General features: G+C 41.4%; 1 protein-coding gene across 1 annotated transcript in view; it reads left to right on the forward strand.

Moving 5' to 3' along the window:
- Positions 1 to 17,496, forward strand: part of ATP6V1B2 (ATPase H+ transporting V1 subunit B2) — a 32,861-nt gene that overhangs the window by 11,259 nt on the left and 4,106 nt on the right. Inside the window, exons 3-12 of the mRNA XM_061592912.1 lie at positions 973 to 1,071; positions 7,812 to 7,905; positions 8,049 to 8,126; positions 9,166 to 9,305; positions 10,735 to 10,836; positions 12,350 to 12,447; positions 13,166 to 13,289; positions 14,573 to 14,723; positions 16,077 to 16,159; positions 16,952 to 17,056. Coding sequence (XP_061448896.1) covers positions 973 to 1,071; positions 7,812 to 7,905; positions 8,049 to 8,126; positions 9,166 to 9,305; positions 10,735 to 10,836; positions 12,350 to 12,447; positions 13,166 to 13,289; positions 14,573 to 14,723; positions 16,077 to 16,159; positions 16,952 to 17,056 — 1,074 coding nt within the window. The remainder of the gene's footprint in view (positions 1 to 972; positions 1,072 to 7,811; positions 7,906 to 8,048; positions 8,127 to 9,165; positions 9,306 to 10,734; positions 10,837 to 12,349; positions 12,448 to 13,165; positions 13,290 to 14,572; positions 14,724 to 16,076; positions 16,160 to 16,951; positions 17,057 to 17,496) is intronic.

The following is a 17,496-nucleotide window of genomic DNA, read 5'->3' on the forward strand; positions in this document are numbered from 1 at the left end:
ATAAGGGCATTTCAGTCTCCTCAAATAATATTTTTGCAGTAAAGGATTGAAACAGCTAATAGGTTCTCTCAATGATGCCAGTTGAATTTCCAGTTATGCAAATGCTGTTGCTGTGGGCAGTTGTAGCCTGAGCAGACTCTAGATGTAATGTGGATTTTTTTTTATATAGCTTTGTAACCCAAATATTGCAACATCCTTATTTCTAAGCAAAGCCCTGTGAACTACCAACAATAATTCTGGGTCATGATCAGTTTCATTTCAAGAAACCAACTAATGGCTAAAGTCCATGTTCATAATTCCCTGTTAAAGTAAACCTTGGGCACTCGACTCTTCCCAGCCAATTATCCAGCTTGTACAGACACCCTGTCGGAGCACAGCAGTAGACACCGCATTGCTGTGTCAGCTTTTACACCTGTCTTCAAATTCTGCATGTGTCATGGAAGGCCCCAGATAGGACTTGCTAGAGAACAAGATTCCTCTGAAATGTGCTCTCACTCTCTCACTCTCTCACACTCTCATTGAGCAGTATTATGTGGATCCTTTGGGCTTATTGAAGTTGTGGAGGCAGATAGAAACCTATACCTTCTTCAGGGTAAATGTAAGTAGCTGTATGCCCTATATGCTTTGGAGGGGAGAAAGAGCTAGACAATACTGCTGATTAGGCGTAGAATGCTATGTCAGGGAGTGGAGGACACAAACAACCTCTGCGGTTGACAAATCAGTAACAAAAGGCTGGCTGGCAGTGTTCCAACCTGAATTAATGTGAAAAGGCTAGTAAAGACTCCAACCAATCTATGATTAAATTGGGAAAAGCCGCATTAGCATTCACTTAAGTTGTCTTCGATTCTAAACTTGGTAAGTAGGTTAGCATGCATGTCTGCTCAGTGTTGATTATTTGAGTTTTTAATTTACGTCTGTTCTTTTCTTGACAGAAACCTCTTGACCAACCTATTTTTTTTATTATTGCCTTAGTTTCCTAGGTATGCAGAGATTGTGCACTTGACACTTCCTGATGGAACAAAGAGAAGTGGGCAGGTGCTAGAAGTCAGTGGATCCAAAGCTGTAGTTCAGGTAAACAGTTGGCCAACCTCTTTGATGGAATCAGTGTGATTTCCTGTGTATCTATTCTTGGCTCAAATGTGTGATCTTAGAAGGGTTGTCCTATGTCTTCAAGTTGCATGCAACATTTTATTCAGGAGCCAATAACAGAAGAATCCTTAATCCCCAGTTAAATTCCTGGAAAAATCCTATTTGCTTGTATGTTAATTTAGTATTCACACTTTTAAAATGCTCTTCAAACTGTTTTGTGAACCCAACCACCCGATCTGCCTCAGGTGAGCATAGCTTTGCTTCTGGTTAATTTGTGTGCTTTCTTCCCATTTAGAAAACCTATTGGTTATTTGGCCCTCTTCTTAAGACGTTGAGACTTAATGGGACTTGGTTTCTGAAGGAACAAAGAAACAACTTCTGAGACAGCTGCTCACAATGTCATTCAGCTGATGTTGCAGCATATTACCTAGTCATAGCTGCATTTTTAAATCCCTATTTTACCTGTCTTATCTGTTCACTTGCAGATGTTTTCCATGTAAATGGAAGCAATTTTCGTTTTTCTTTTGTTACTACTTTTATTTTACTTTCTCAGAAGAGCTCATTCCCCCCATTTCCCTCATGCATTTCAGTGCAGTTAATTTACTCAGTATCACTTTCCATGTTTTCTGTAATTGTTCTTTAACTGAGGTAGACTTGCAGGGGTTTTCTATATGTATTCTAGCTGTTGCAATTAAATTCCCTACCAGATTTGCATGTCACATTCTATGTTTTGACAAACCTCATTGACAAAGCACTGGTAATTGAAGCAAAGTGTATCCTTTTGTTTTTGTAATTCTAACTCAAAACACCAGTTCTTAGTAGCTTTAATCTTGTAACAGTCTCATGATGCATGCCTTAAATTTGCTACTTTACTACAATACTATTATCTGAAGCTGTAGTACACATCGATTTGATTGTACATGTTATATAAAGAGGAGCTTGAAGTCTTAGTGCATCAAGGCAAATATGACTTCATAGGGATAACAGAGACTTAGTGGGATGACTCCCATGATTGGAATATAGCCATTCAAGGATATAAACTCTACAGAAAGAATAGAAGCAACAGAAAAGGAGGGGGAGTAGCGTTATCTGTCAAAGACAAATACACCTCTATGGAACTCCAAGAGAGCGAACAAAGGGGTCCGGTAGAGACCATTTGGGTAAAAATAAATGGAGAAACAAATAAAACCGACATGGTAGTAGGTGTCTACTACAGACCCCCTGGCCAAGAAGAGGTGGTAGACGAGGCCTTTCTCAAACAAATCTCTGAAATCTCAAGGAGGCAAGAAGTAGTAGTGATGGGGGACTTCAACTACCCAGATATCTACTGGGAGACAAACTCTGCGAAGCACAAAGCCTCCAACAAATTTCTGATGGGCCTTGCTGATAATTTCCTCTTTCAAAAAGTAGAAGAAGGAACAAGGGGATCGGCAATCCTGGACCTGATCTTAACTAACACGGACAAATTGGTCACGGGAATTAAAGCGGTCGGTACCTTGGGGGAAAGTGACCACGTAATGCTGGAATTCGTGATACTGGGGAAAGCCAAAGAAGAATATAGTCAAATATGGACCTTGGATTTCAGGAAAGCCGATTTTAGCAAGCTCAGGGAAATGATGGGTAGGATCCCGTGGCTAGATAGACTAAAGAAAAAAGGAGCCCAAGAAGCGTGGGAGTTCATGAAGAAGGTATTACAAAAAGCGCAATCGCAAACAATTCCAAAGAGGAAGAAAAACAGAAGACATCGGAAAAAGCCAATGTGGCTACACGGAAGACTGGTGGAGGAGGTAAAAATAAAAAAGAGCATGTATAAAGAATGGAAGGAAGGACGCATCACCAAGGAAGATTACCGACGAGCGGCTTGGGCTTGCAGGAATAGCATAAGGAAAGCTAAAACCCAGAATGAGCTGAGGCTGGCGAGGGAAGCGAGGAACAACAAAAAGGGGGTTTTTCAGATATGTTCGAAGCAAGAGAAAGACCAAGGAAACGGTGGGACTGCTGCTCAATGAGGATGGCAAAATGTTGACAGATAACAAGGAAAAGGCCGAACTGCTCAACGCCTATTTTGCCTCCGTTTTCTCCCAAAAAGGAAACAGTGTGCAACCTTGCATTGGTAGCAATCTCAGTAAGGGGTCAGGATTGCAGTTCAAGATAAATTAGGAGATAGTCAGGAAATACCTAGTTAACCTAAATGAGTTCAAATCTCCAGGGCCTGATGAACTGCATCCCAGAGTATTGAAGGAACTTGCTGATGTACTCTCGGAACCTCTTGCCATCATCTTTGAGAAATCCTGGAGAACGGGAGAGGTGCCGGAGGATTGGAGACGGGCAAACATCATCCCGCTCTTTAAAAAGGGTAAAAAAAGAAGATCCGGGGAATTACAGGCTGGTCAGTCTGACTTCAATACCGGGAAAGATATTAGAACAGATAATAAAAGAGTCCATTGGCAACTATCTAGATGACAATGCTGTGATTAGTAGGAGCCAGCATGGGTTTGTCAAGAAAAAATCCTGTCAAACTAATCTCATCTCTTTTTTTGATCGGGTCACTAGCTTAGTAGATGGTGGAAATGCTGTAGATGTCATCTATCTAGATTTCAGCAAAGCGTTTGACAAAGTCCCCCACGACCTTTTGATTAGCAAACTGGTCAAATGCGGACTACATGGAAATACTGTCAGGTGGATTCACAACTGGTTGGAAAACCGTACTCAAAGAGTGGTCGTCGGTGGCTCTGCTTCGGACTGGAAGGAGGTTTCGAGTGGAGTGCCACACGGTTCTGTCCTGGGGCCGATACTCTTCAACATTTTTATCAGTGACTTAGATGACAGGGTGGAGGGAAGCCTTATGAAGTTTGCGGATGATACGAAACTGGGAGGGATAGCTAACACAATGGAAGACAGGAATAAAATCCAAAGGGACCTAGATAGACTAGAAAATTGGGCTGAAATTAATAAAATGAAATTCAGTAAAGACAAATGCAAGATTCTGCATTTAGGCCACAAAAACAAAATGCACGGGTACAGGATGGGAAATACCCGGCTTAGCAGTAGTGCGTGTGAGAAGGACCTTGGAATTGTAGTGGATCACAAGTTGAACATGACCCAGCAGTGTGATGCTGCGGTAAAAAAGGCAAACGCGGTTTTGGGCTGCATAAACACAGCTATAGTTTCCAGGTCGAGGGAAGTAATAGTCCCACTATATTCTGCATTAGTCAAGCCTCATCTGGAATACTGCGTTCAGTTCTGGGCGCCTCATTTTAAGAAAGATATAGACAAGTTAGAGCGGGTTCAAAAGAGGGCGACGAGGATGATAGCCGGTATGGAGAACAAGTCTTATGAGGAAAGGTTGAAGGAACTTGGCATGTTCAGTCTGGTGAAGAGAAGGCTGAGGGGTGACATGATTGCACTCTTTAAGTACCTGAAGGGCTGTCACATAGAGGAGGGTACAGATTTGTTCTCTGCTGCCCCAGAGGGTAGGACTAGGTCTAATGGTTTTAAGTTGCAGGAGCGTAGATTCAGATTGGACATTAGAAGGAACTTCTTGACAGTAAGGGCAGTTTGGCAATGGAACCGACTGCCTAGGGAGGTGGTGGGATCCCCTTCGCTGGATGTCTTCAAGCAGAGGCTGGACAGCTATCTGCGGGAGATGCTCTAGCTGTGGATTTCCTGCTGTGAGCAGGGGGTTGGGCTCAATGGCCTACAAGGCCCCTTCCAACTCTATGATTCTATGATTCTAAAGCTACCTTTATGGCATTTTTACAGAATCTTTATTTAATACTGAGATTTCATGTCTAGCTCCAAGAACATACACTTCCATTCCTCCTCTGAAATACATCCATTCAGATCTTGCTCCTATTTTATTTCCCTCAACTCCTTCAAGCTGTTGCTTCAAAAGAGTTTTATCATTTTTAGTCACAACTCCTTTCTGGCCTTTAGAATTAAGCAACCTGTCAAATTATGGTGTTGGATTCACGTTGAATTCTGCTTGCACTGAAGTGTAATATAAGGGACTTGTATTCCTGATTCCTGGCACACTTAAAAATGCCTGTGTATGCCATATTTTCTTTCTACAAGCATAACAATTTCTTGATGTGTTTAAACTTTTGATACAAAAGCATCATTAGTGATAGTTGAGATTTGTCCATGCTTTTAATATTACAGAACCAATGTTCTGTTCTAGGTCTGTCTCCCTCATCCATTTATATTAAACCTTTTAAAAGGATGTCAGAAGACTTCCATTTTAACTGTTTTCAAGTATCTCATCCATTGGTTTGAAACAAATCTATTGGTACAAATAAAATCAGATTCTTCTGATGTGTTTCCAGAGGTTGACTTGAACGTTCCTTCAAGGTTTTCATAAGGGCATTTCAGTCTCCCCACTGCAAAAATAGATTAATACTGGGCATAGTCACAGTAGCTTTCAAATGATCTACCTATAAAATCCCTCGCTGTACTTTTGCTGGTTTGTTCTATATCAATTTAAAACAGATTGCATCTTACACATTCTTCTGTTTCAGTTCTATAGGGAGTGCTTATAGTGTGCGTGTGTGTGAAAGATTCTCAGAGAGCAAAATATAGGAAATTCACTTTAACTACAGCAATGCTTTATCCTAAACCATATTATAGAGAAATACATCAAGAACAAAAGACATCTTTATGCTGCCTTCATAGACCTTACTGCAGCCTTTGACTCGATTAACAGACCCAGATTATGGGAGAAATTACAAAGCACCAAGATGGATCGTAGACTTATACAACTGATTCAAGAGTTATATAGTAATACAGAAATAAGGATCAGAATTGGCCTAAAGGGTGCATTAACTGAAGCCTTGAAAACAACACGTGGGGTGAAGCAGGGATGCATTTTGGCTCCCACTCTTTTTAATATCTATATAAATGATCTGGTGCCATGGTTAGCTCGAGTAGATTCTCCCGCACCAGCAATTAGTAATAGAAAGATTTTTATTTTAATGTATGCAGATGATTTGATACTTATCTCCCTCTCTCGTTTGGACCTTAAAAATCTCCTGGATGCATTTAGCACCTATTGTAAAAAGGAGCATCTATTGATAAATTTCTCCAAGACAAAAATTATGGTCTTTGGTAAATGTAATCCAAGATACAAATGGAATTTAGATAAACAGGCTATAGAACAAGTCCGCTCATTCAGATACCTAGGGATTGTTTTCAGCGAGTCCCTTACATGGAAACGGCATAGTGAGATGATCAAGCTGAAAGCGGAGAGAACAATTGGAGCCTTAATGAAGTTTTATTATAATAAGGGAGGACAAATGATCGAACCTGCCTTAAAGATCTTTGGCAGTAAAGTGGTCACACAAATGCTCTATGGCGTAGAGGTATGGGGGTCAGATTCAAATGTGATCAAAATCTTGGAAATAATACAGAATAAATTCTTTCGAAAGCTATATTCCTTACCTCCAGGAACACCTGCAGCTTTCTTGAGAACAGAATCTGGCTGGCCATCAATAAAGATAAAAGCCGTGTGGCTACGCTTAAATTATTACAAGCGAATTGCTTTCCTGACAAAGGAACGCCTCCCAATATTGTGCTATAAGGAGCTAGAAATTAACCAAAACTGGAAGTTAATGTCTCAAAATCTTTTAAATAGTTACCATCTTCCCGAGTTAAAATATCTAGTAGGCATAGAAAAGAGACATTTAAGGGATTGGCTCCTTTGGATAGACGCCAGAAGGGATTTGCGTCTAATTAAAAACTCTAGATTTTCTACTTATTTTGCGTCAGTGAAAACAGAACATTTTAGAGCTTGCTATCTGACCAAATTAAGACTAGCCCCTTTAAGAAATGCTTTCATGGAACTACGGTTCCAAGTTATGCCAACAGCGGTAATAGATGGACGTTATCAGAAGGTGCCCTTTGAAAGAAGGTTGTGTATTTGTGATCTAGGGCAGGTGGAGGACATTGTGCACTATATGTTAAAATGTCCACTATATGAACACCCAAGAGAGAGATTTATAAAACCTCTGTTGTTCCAGGGAAATGGGAACCCCCTGGAGGAGATTTTATATTTCTTGAGTGATGCTAATAGTTATGTGACCCACAAGGTGGCCCTTTATGCTCTTGCGGCAAAAAAGATTAGGAAAAAAGAACTAGACAAAATAGCAATTAATTGCCAGGGAGACTCTGCTTGTTAATTTTTATCACATGATTTTTATATTCTGGGACAATATGTATGTCCTGTATGTTTTTGTTGATATTCACTTGTAATGTTTTTAAGGTATTTGTCATGGCTTTTGGCTAGCACAATAAATTCTTGACTTGCCCTGACTTGACTTTAACTACAGATATTGCGCACATTCGTGACCATTTTCAAATTCTTCCATTCTCTCAAATCTGTTTTAAGCTCAGTAGTTTATTGACCTTACCATCAAACATATTTGTCGTGTTTTGAAAGATACTTGGATATTTAATCTTACATTTCAAATGATGGTATGTTGTGTTACTCTGTCTGGTTAACCTTTATGCCTGTTATCTAATCAACCAGCCTAGTTGCTGCAGGAAAGATGATCACATTAAGCAAAAATCAGAGCTTGGAAAAGTTACTTTTTTGAACTACAACTTCCATCAGCCCCAGGCAGCATGGCCACTGGATTGGGCTGATGGGAGTTGTAGTTCAAAAAAGTAACTTTTCCAAGCTCTGGCAAAAATATGAAATACTAAAATATTTACCTCCCCTTTTTTAGGTTTTTGAGGGAACAACAGGTATTGATGCTAAGAGAACATCTTGTGAATTTACTGGGGATATCCTTCGAACCCCAGTATCTGAAGATATGCTTGGTAAGTACAAGATTCTGTTTCATGGATTGATCACTAGTCCTTACTAATTATGGCCAGTTTTCAATGTACAATGATAGCTACTGTTCTGTTAATGTTGGCGCTCTCCTGTTAACATATCCACTCTGTTGTTCTTATCTTTGCAGGGCGAGTCTTTAATGGGTCAGGAAAGCCCATAGACAGAGGCCCTATGGTCTTGGCTGAAGATTACCTTGATATCAATGGTATGTTTACAGTAACACTGTTAACATAAGGTTTGCCCTTTAATGTTTCATTGAGATGGGCTTGCAGCACAGTATTTGAAAGCTGCTAGTCAGCATAAATACAAAGTAGCGCAGTGACTACCTACTGTTCAGACCAGGAGATTAAGTAACTGCTTTCTTTTATTGTCTCTTCTCTGAGCATGGCTTCATTTGAAGAAAAATAGAATGGTCCTCCCAAAGCTTTCCTTGTTCAGGATCAGGCAGTAGAGGGCTTCAGCCGTTCATAGGTGTGATGCTTTTTTTAAAAAAAAATCAGCTAGGTGATTATGTTTTTTAAAGTATTTCAGTGCCACTGTTGTCTGTCAGAATACTTGATTCAGTTTTAAACAAACCATAAAACCCAGCAGCCAGACACACACACGCACGCACGCGCACACACAGCAATTAAGATATTGTCAAACATTTATGTAGCTTTAGATACTTCAGGAATGTCCCCTGAAGCAACTGTGTCTTTACTCATCTGTGAAAACACATTCAAGTAGGGGCCACAGAGGCCTGTTGGAAGTATGTGCCACAAAGTAGGTGCTAATGCTGAAGGCCCAACTTCTGTGAACATATCACTCAGAAAGTCCATTTCTAGCTCCCCCATAATGTTATCGGATGCCTTTCGTGAAGATTTCAGTCACATGTCCACAAAGATGAATGGCAAAGGACATCTTGGCTAGAAAGTTTGCAAACTGAGGAAAGCCAACGTCTTTCTATTAGCAATATCTGAAGACACAGACTCATTCACAGTGCATCAATAGTGCATTGATAGCAGATTATACTGTACCATAAATATTACACACCATGTTAAAATAACTGTCGGAAGCATCAAGCTTGTTAAACAAAACTTAATTGTCAATAAAATGTTGGGGAAATTTGCTGTCAGTGTGCAAGTCTTGGAACTCAGGGGTGTCACCCTTGATATGCTGGATTTAATATCCTTTACTAAAACCTTAATCTAATTTCCAGGAAAATATAAATTGAAAATTATTTTTCCCCCGTTAAAATGAAACAGGCCAACCAATCAATCCTGAGTGTCGAATCTACCCAGAAGAGATGATTCAGACTGGCATATCTGCTATAGATTGCATGAACAGCATTGCCAGAGGACAGAAAATTCCTATTTTCTCTGCTGCTGGGTTGCCCCATAATGAGGTAGGTGTTTTAACAGCACTTCATGCTGAAAGCACTGAGGAAGCAACTGTTAAAATGCATTAAAAACTCACACAGTGCAGAGTGTTAATAGTTTGAGCGCGGAAGGAGGGGAGAATCCTGATATACACTTTACCATACAACAGACTTGGATTAGTGTGTGTGTTCTGTTTAGCTTTTTGAGTTGGATGAATGTTTTAGAGGAAATTAATACTTTTTGGTGCCTCTGACTATCAGATGCTATACCACAGGGTGGGGAACTTATGGTCTTCCAGACGTTGGTGAACCACAACGCCCATGAACTCCAACAAGCATGAGCAATGGTTAGGGATGGTAGGAGTTGTAGTTCAGCAACATATGGAGGACCAAAGGTTGCCCATCCCTGCATGTACACAATCCTTGCTGCTTCTCCCTGGCTATCATGCATCTGCTAGTTTTTATTACCCTTGGGATAAAACGTTGCAGCATGAATTGGTTATGTCTCTGAGATTCTAAGCCCGACACTCTTGAAGTCTTTTTGGCTAAATAGTGGGATATACATGCTGTTTAAAGAGATAAAAGTCCCCAAGATCAATCCCTGATATCCCCAGATAAGGAAAGACCCCTGTCTGAAATCCCAGAAAGTGCAGACACTAGTAAGCTAGACAGACAAGTGGTCTGTCTGTCTCCGCATAAAGTTATATACCTTGAGCATATTCAAAGCAAAAGCTTCTATTTACATTATATATAGGCTGTCCTATAACACCTGGCAGCTAACAGAATAAAAAGATTAAAAATACACTAGTACCATAAAAATACAGTACAACAAAAGTATTAAAACATTGAATAAGATTTCTTGGGATTGAAGAAGATGTCAGGTCAAAGAAAAGAATAAAAATTGACAGAGCTAAAGCAGCATTAAAATCTACAACATGATTTTTAAAGGACTGGGAATATAAAATGGTCTGCCTGGCACTGGGAAAAAAATAAGTATGTGCCAGGCTGATCTCTTTGGGGAAGACTTTTCCCAACCAGGGTACCACCACTGAAAAGCCCTTTTCATAGCTATCTCTCATACCTTACTTGGGGGAGCTTCTTAAAGAAGCGCCAGTGTCTGGGTGTGTACAGCTTCACTCCTTTTTCAAGCATTTCTTAATTGACTTGCGTTTTGATAGTCTTGCGTTTTTCCCAGTATCATATTTGTATCTCTTCTAACATGTCATCTTCCTGCTTGGCAAGCATATAATGTACCAGTCTACATATGTGATTACTCGCTCCCATATGATTATGTTTAGCAGCATTCCAGAGATGAGCATGTCTTGTTCTTATAGTTTATATATGAAAAATCAGACTCTCACATCTCCTCCTTTTGTCACTTGGAATTCCTCCTGAAAACGGAAGCCTTGTACACGGAAGACATGAGCAGCTCTTCAGCATGTTTTTTTTTTTCCAGATAGCAGCTCAGATCTGTCGCCAAGCAGGCTTAGTGAAGAAATCCAAAGATGTGATGGATTACAGTGAAGAGAATTTTGCCATTGTGTTTGCTGCTATGGGAGTAAGTAGCTAAATGCAAACAAAATGGGTATTCCAGTTCATTGTCTATGACAGGGGTTCCCAAACTGCGGCCTGCAGACCACCAGTGGTCTGTGAGCTTCATTCAGGTGGTCTGTGGCAGGTCAAATTAAATATTCATATTGATCTTTATTTGTATTTTTATTCCTACTTTTGTTTCTTATATTGTATATTACTGTATTCTGTTGAATGCAAATGGTAATACAATAAAATGCAATAAACAATTAAAAGTCATACAGCATCTAGCAATCATTATGATTGCTACAGCAGGTGGAAAAACCATTAAGTGGTCTGACAAGATCATCAGCAATTTTCAAATCGTCCATGGGGGGGGAAAACGTTTTGGAGCCGCTGATCTATGACCATGTGTGCCAACCCAAGTCAGAGGTGCTTTTTCATAAACAATTCTGAGATGTTAACGTGCAGTGGAATGGCATCAGTAAGACCAAGCAGATAAGTGTTTGTCCATCTCAAGTCCTGGACTCCTTTAGGAGAGAGGGATAATAATTATTTTAGTTTCCAAGCTAGCTGGGACAGGATTAATTAGACTGCATTGCATTCCTTGTTCACATAGATAAAAACTTAACTAAGGTACACTTTAGAGCTGAGACCTTAGTCTGGAAGGGAAACTTCCAGAGAGAAAGCTGGCATCGCCATTGAGAAATGATCTCTCAACGTGATTAGTATACTTCTTCCTCTGCAAAATGTGGTTTTCACTTCTGTGCTTTGGCCACAGAAAGAATTGCTCTTACAGGCTTGCAGCAGATGTCTCCAAACATGGAGAACGTGTTACAACCCAGGGACTTGTGCTGCCCCTGTAAAACTTCCAATATTATATATGAGGTGCAGCTCCTCCTGTTTATACCTTTCTTGGCTTTTTTACCTGCTCCCTCCCCCACCTGTACTGAGCTGGGCTGCACCTGTATTGAGCTGTGCCATACTACAGGGGAGGTGAGCAAAAGGACAAGGGAAGAGAAAAAAACAGGTGGATGGGTGGGTTGAGAAGCACTGAGTGCAGCATCGCCTCCCTTAGTTGCTTACTTTAAAGCCGGTGTGTTTGGTCCTCCGAATGCTGTTGGGCTCTAAGCTCCTGTCAGCCCCAGTCAGCATGGCCAATGGTCAGAGAATGATAGGAGTTAGGAATCCAGCAGCATCTGGAGAGCCACTGGTTCCCCATCCCTGCTTTAGAAGAACAGGTGTATATCCAGGTGGCAACCACATCTTGATAAATTTGCTGTATTTGTGCAGCATGCATGTCTTATCCATTACAAACACCCTCTACTGTCTGACGGTTCTTTGGGTTTATATTACTTGGACAGATTGAAGGCACAGTTGCAGTATGTGAATGTATCAAATATGTGTATCCTTAGTTATGGATCAACAGAACTGAGGAAGCCCCTCAGTTTTTATGCTGGCAACTTTTGAGAACTTTTCTTAAGTTGGGCTTAAATAATATTTGGCTTTGCAACTGATCTCATGTCGATGCTCTGCTATAGGTGAACATGGAAACAGCTCGGTTCTTCAAATCTGACTTTGAGGAAAATGGTTCCATGGACAATGTGTGTCTGTTCCTGAACTTGGCAAACGATCCAACGTAAGTAGATAATATCTGATGTCCACAACTGAAGGAGATGAAGGGAATTGCAAAACAGAGAAATTCGTCTGCTTCTTCCAAAAGTAGTGGGAGTCATTGTGAAAAGTTGAGCAGAAGTCTGGCAAAATGGTAAACATTTAGGAGAATAGACATTTGTCTTCCACAATGAGTTTCCATTCTCGAGAGCAATCTGAGTCTCTTAAGTGCATTTAGGACAAAATGGAAGAAAGCTGTAACTTGAGACTCAAAAATACTTGATTCACTTATCTTTGCCATTGAGAACGATTTTTGGAAAGAGTCTGTAATACGGAACTGCCACCTTGTGCTCTTAGTCAGCACCCAGAGCTGTTATTCCTGCACTGGGGGGGGGGGGAAAGGAAAACAGGTTATCTACTCCTTTGGTACCCTTCCTGTCCACCTGGTGTATCTCTCCTAGGGATGCAGAGGATTCTGGTGTGCTCCACATTTTGGAGCAAATCCACCAATGTGACCCTTGGACTGAAAGTTTCCCCAATCCTGTTCTAAACCACAGGTGGTAGAAAATGTTGTTTCTTTACTACCATATGGCTCCAAATGCATCCTGACCATTGCACTAAGCCTTTTTTTTTCCTGAACTGCTCTTTCTCGGAAGTAAGCACAAGGCTTGTGTTTGGTATTTCTTCCCCATCCTCACCCCATTCTGGGACAATGTTAATTGGACTCCATGGTTCTTTTTCAGCATTGAGCGCATAATCACCCCTCGTCTTGCACTGACCACAGCAGAGTTCTTGGCTTATCAATGTGAAAAGCATGTATTGGTTATTCTGACGGATATGAGTTCCTATGCAGAAGCTCTGAGAGAGGTACCTGATTTTCTGTATTCAACAGACCAGTCATTGCCTTGCATGCACGTACTTTGAAGGCTGAAACCCATTAGTAGGTGAAGCTTGAATCGCACCTTCGGTACTATGCCAGCTCATGAATTACTCCAAATTAGCTAAATCAGATCCAGAGATGAAAGATACCAAGCTACTGGATTTCCCGATTACAGTAGGGCCCCACTCATACGGCGGGTTACGTTCCAGACCCCCGCCTAAAAGCAAAACCTGCCGAAAAGCAGAACTCCGTCAATAAAATGGTGCCTGCCGCCCGAAAAATGCTGTAAAAGCAGAACAAGCGCTGTATGAGTAGGGCCTTACTCTAGTTGAAAGCCGCCGTATTAGCAGAACGCTGAAAAGCGGGCTGCCGAAAAGGGGGGCCCTACTGTACTTGAGAGGTACTTGCTCAAAAATAACTGCAGGAGCCTGCTGTTTATGGTTCTTGGTGAATAATTATTACTCCTCTGTGTTCCAACATGCATGTGTTCTTGTCTCCTCTTACTGTTATATCTGGACATTACTGCATAGATGTTTTGAAAATTCAAAACACCATTTGATAACCATTCTAAATATTGCCCCACACTCATCCTCCTGGACCCTGGCAGTCTGTAATATTGAGAGGGATTGGGCAGGAGTTGGCACTGGCCATGTGCTTGCACTCCTGGGCCTCTGAGTGTAAAACAGAAGAAATTACCTCTTTATCAACAGGTCTTCCCCATGTTTTCTGTGCATCTACTTTTATGTGACACTGATGACTCACCACTGCAGGAAGTTGCCTTCTAAACATACCCTTATACTCAGTGCTGCAGACTATACTTGTTCATGGTGCAAGCTCTTATACAGTGCTTACACTGTACACAGTGTACATTATGCTTCATTGCATAAACCAAGGGTGTAGAACCTGTGCCTTCCATATGTATTTGGACTACAGTTCCCCAGACAACCTGGAAAATGGTCAAGGATGATGAGTGTTGGAGATCAATATACCACAAACATTAAAAAGTTCAGTCCCTGCCTGTAGGAGTTTATAATAAGTTTGACAGAGGGGATGGCAAGATAGGAGTTAATCTTTCAGCGGTGCTCTGATCAACAATGCAGAAGCCAATTCCAAAAAGGGGTATGTTTGTGGCAGAAGTCTTAAGGAATTTTGATACAACCAAATAGTGAGCCTCCTTGTCTCTACCAACCTTTTCCCTACTTGAATTTGCTGCTTCTGATGGTAATCCAAGCCATTGTTAACATTTTTCTTTTGCCTTAATTCCCCAAAGGTTTCAGCAGCCAGGGAAGAAGTACCAGGCCGGCGTGGCTTTCCTGGTTACATGTACACTGATCTGGCCACAATCTATGAACGAGCTGGGCGAGTAGAAGGCAGAAATGGGTCCATTACTCAGATTCCTATTCTTACCATGCCCAACGATGGTGAGCCCTTCTCTTGATATAGCTTTTCCATATGTTTTTTACATCTAGGCAGAGGTCTACAAATTATCAGCTTGGCTTACCAGCCACCACCATTTCTACCTGCACCCCTTTTGGCATGCATAGAGGGCTGCCATTGCCAGATGGCTGGAGGAAAAGCCAAACCATCTTCTGACTTGCTGGAAACATGGGACAAGGACAGAAACATCTCCCATGTTTCCTGAAAATCAGAAAGTTGCTTGTCCCTCCAGCAAATGTGGGGAGGAAGGCGGTGTCTTGCAGGAAGCTTTAGAGAGACACAGAAACATCAGGCATTTCTTCTGCTGTCACTGGCCTCCTCCAAAACTTTCTGCCAAATCCCACCACTCCCTTGAGCCCTCTCATATGTACACTGATGAAGCTTTGTCTCACTTCTGTGGAGACTTGGGTCAGGACAGGTGCAGCAGGAGCAATCCCTGTTTCTCCTCTTATCCACACTGTGGCAGTAGTGAGATTCTGTTGCAGGCTGCCATTAATCTTTCTCATTGGGGGCAAAAGACACTTACCCCTGGTGAGCAGGGGAATGGCATTGTTGATACCTGTGGGCATCTTTTTTGTATGTGACTTCTGTGTCCATCCTCTGCAGGTTGGGGATAACTGCATGAAACCTGATGATTCCCATTTAATTCAGAGCTGATCTGTTGCTAGGTTTGCCAGCAGGAGTTAGCTTGGCACTTTCTTGGGTTCCCCCCCCAAATAGCTTTGAGAAGGTTCTGTTAGTACATAAAAACATACTAATGCACCCCTGGTTTGCATGATGCACTAACCCAAGCCTTGGTTCAGTAAGACCATGCAACAGTACAGGCTTCTAGAGAGGAACTTGCAATCAGTTTGCTCCTTCATGGTCCTTTTTGCCTCTGTGTTGTGCTGAGTTAAGCCATGGTTTGGCTTAGTGTGTTGTCCAGAACTTGGTTTAGTGCAGTGCAGGAGCAAAAATGACCATGGAAGAACAAAGCAGCTGCGAGCTCCTTTTCAGAATGTTGCACATTGGTGTGATGTCACTAAGCCAAGTTTGTGCAAAAATTTTCTGTACATAACAACATAAGAACCTGCTGGGTCAGGCCAGTGGTCCATCTACTGCAGCATCATGTTCTCACAGTGGCCAGTCAGCTGCTTATGGGAAGCATGCAAGCAGGAACTGAGCACAACAACACTATGCAGTTGCCTCAGAGCTGTTAGTCATGCTGCCATGATAAAGGACTGGTCTTTTTCTCCATTCCACGTCTTTGGTCAAGTCTTTCTGTCCATTATAGCATCATGATACATTGTCTGCAGTGAAAGAGAAATCTGAAAGCATTGATATAACTTACTTTTCAGACATTACCCATCCTATCCCTGACTTGACTGGATACATTACTGAAGGCCAGATCTACGTAGACAGGCAACTACACAATAGACAGGTTGGTATGCTAGTTTGAGACTATCTTCAGGATGTCTGTGGGATGAAGCTTTCTGTCCTTGTCCTCCTCTGGACTTCTTCAGACTGGGATTGTTAGCAGCAGTCGTCATATAGTGCTGGATGCCTCAGTTATTGTCAGGGTGACTTGATTACAAGAGGCAAAATTGTGGGTGTCTTGTCATACAGGCATGCACATTGTGGTAAAATATTTCAGCTAGCTTGCTTGTCCATGAATACTGCATTCTTAGCACCACCAGAACAGTCTTATTTCATTGAAAGAGTTCTGTGTGTTCATTTTACTAAAGAATTTGTCAGCCATTTAATAAAAAATTGCCTAAGCGGTGAACAAGGGTATATTGTAAATAAGATAAAACCAGCTGGAAAACAAGTTGCCAGTTGACATTCAAAGGCCAAATTTGTTTGGAATCAAATGCCTAATTTCAAAGCTATATTCCTTGATGAAGCTGGGGAGGAAGGAAGAAAAATATTTAGAATGCTACAGCTTTAACCAGGGAAGTACAGGGAGGTATCAAGCAGACAAATGTCTCTGGGCAGTGGGTTGTATGCAGTGTCAGTCCTACTCAGAGTAGATCCATAAAAATCAACAGACATGAGTAACTTTATTTCAGTGCATCTGCTCTGAATAGGACTAGCATTAGATACCACCCTAGGTCTAGGCTTTCTGTTGTTGCTCTGTTGTCATTCTTCAATCCCAGCATTTTAATATCGCATCACAACAACCCACCTTAAGCATTACTCCTGCAGCTCTTAATTTTCCTGTTTCTCCTTACAGATTTACCCCCCTATCAATGTACTTCCCTCTTTGTCTCGACTGATGAAATCTGCTATTGGAGAGGGAATGACTAGGAAGGACCATGCTGACGTTTCAAACCAGCTGGTAAGTGTGACCATTAGCACTGATTCATGTGTCTTGGAAGGTGGGGGACAACACAGTGGACAAACTATTATGAACACTTAGTTTGTTTCTTTTAAGATTCCTAGCTTTGAAGCAGGGGTGGGGAACTTGTGGCCCTTGAGAAGCAGTTGGCCAGGCATGATGGGAGTTGTAGTCTGTAACGAAATCAAAATTATTTACATGTTTAAAACTGTTTTGAAATTGTGTTCAGTTAGGAAATGGTTAATTGAATGTTAGTAGGTGCTGATGAGGTATGACTGATAGTTGGGAGGGGTGTGTGAGTGAGAATTCTATGTGGAGTTTTGAAAACAAAAGGGTTTGACAGAGTTAGGTAGGATTAGGGATCAAGAAGAGAACATCTAGTTAGAAGGGCTGTGGTTTTGGGGAAGGATTTCATTGGGATTAGTGGGGTAGAACAGGGG

Source organism: Rhineura floridana, chromosome 12 (assembly GCF_030035675.1).
Source record: "Rhineura floridana isolate rRhiFlo1 chromosome 12, rRhiFlo1.hap2, whole genome shotgun sequence".
NCBI lineage: Eukaryota > Metazoa > Chordata > Lepidosauria > Squamata > Rhineuridae > Rhineura > Rhineura floridana.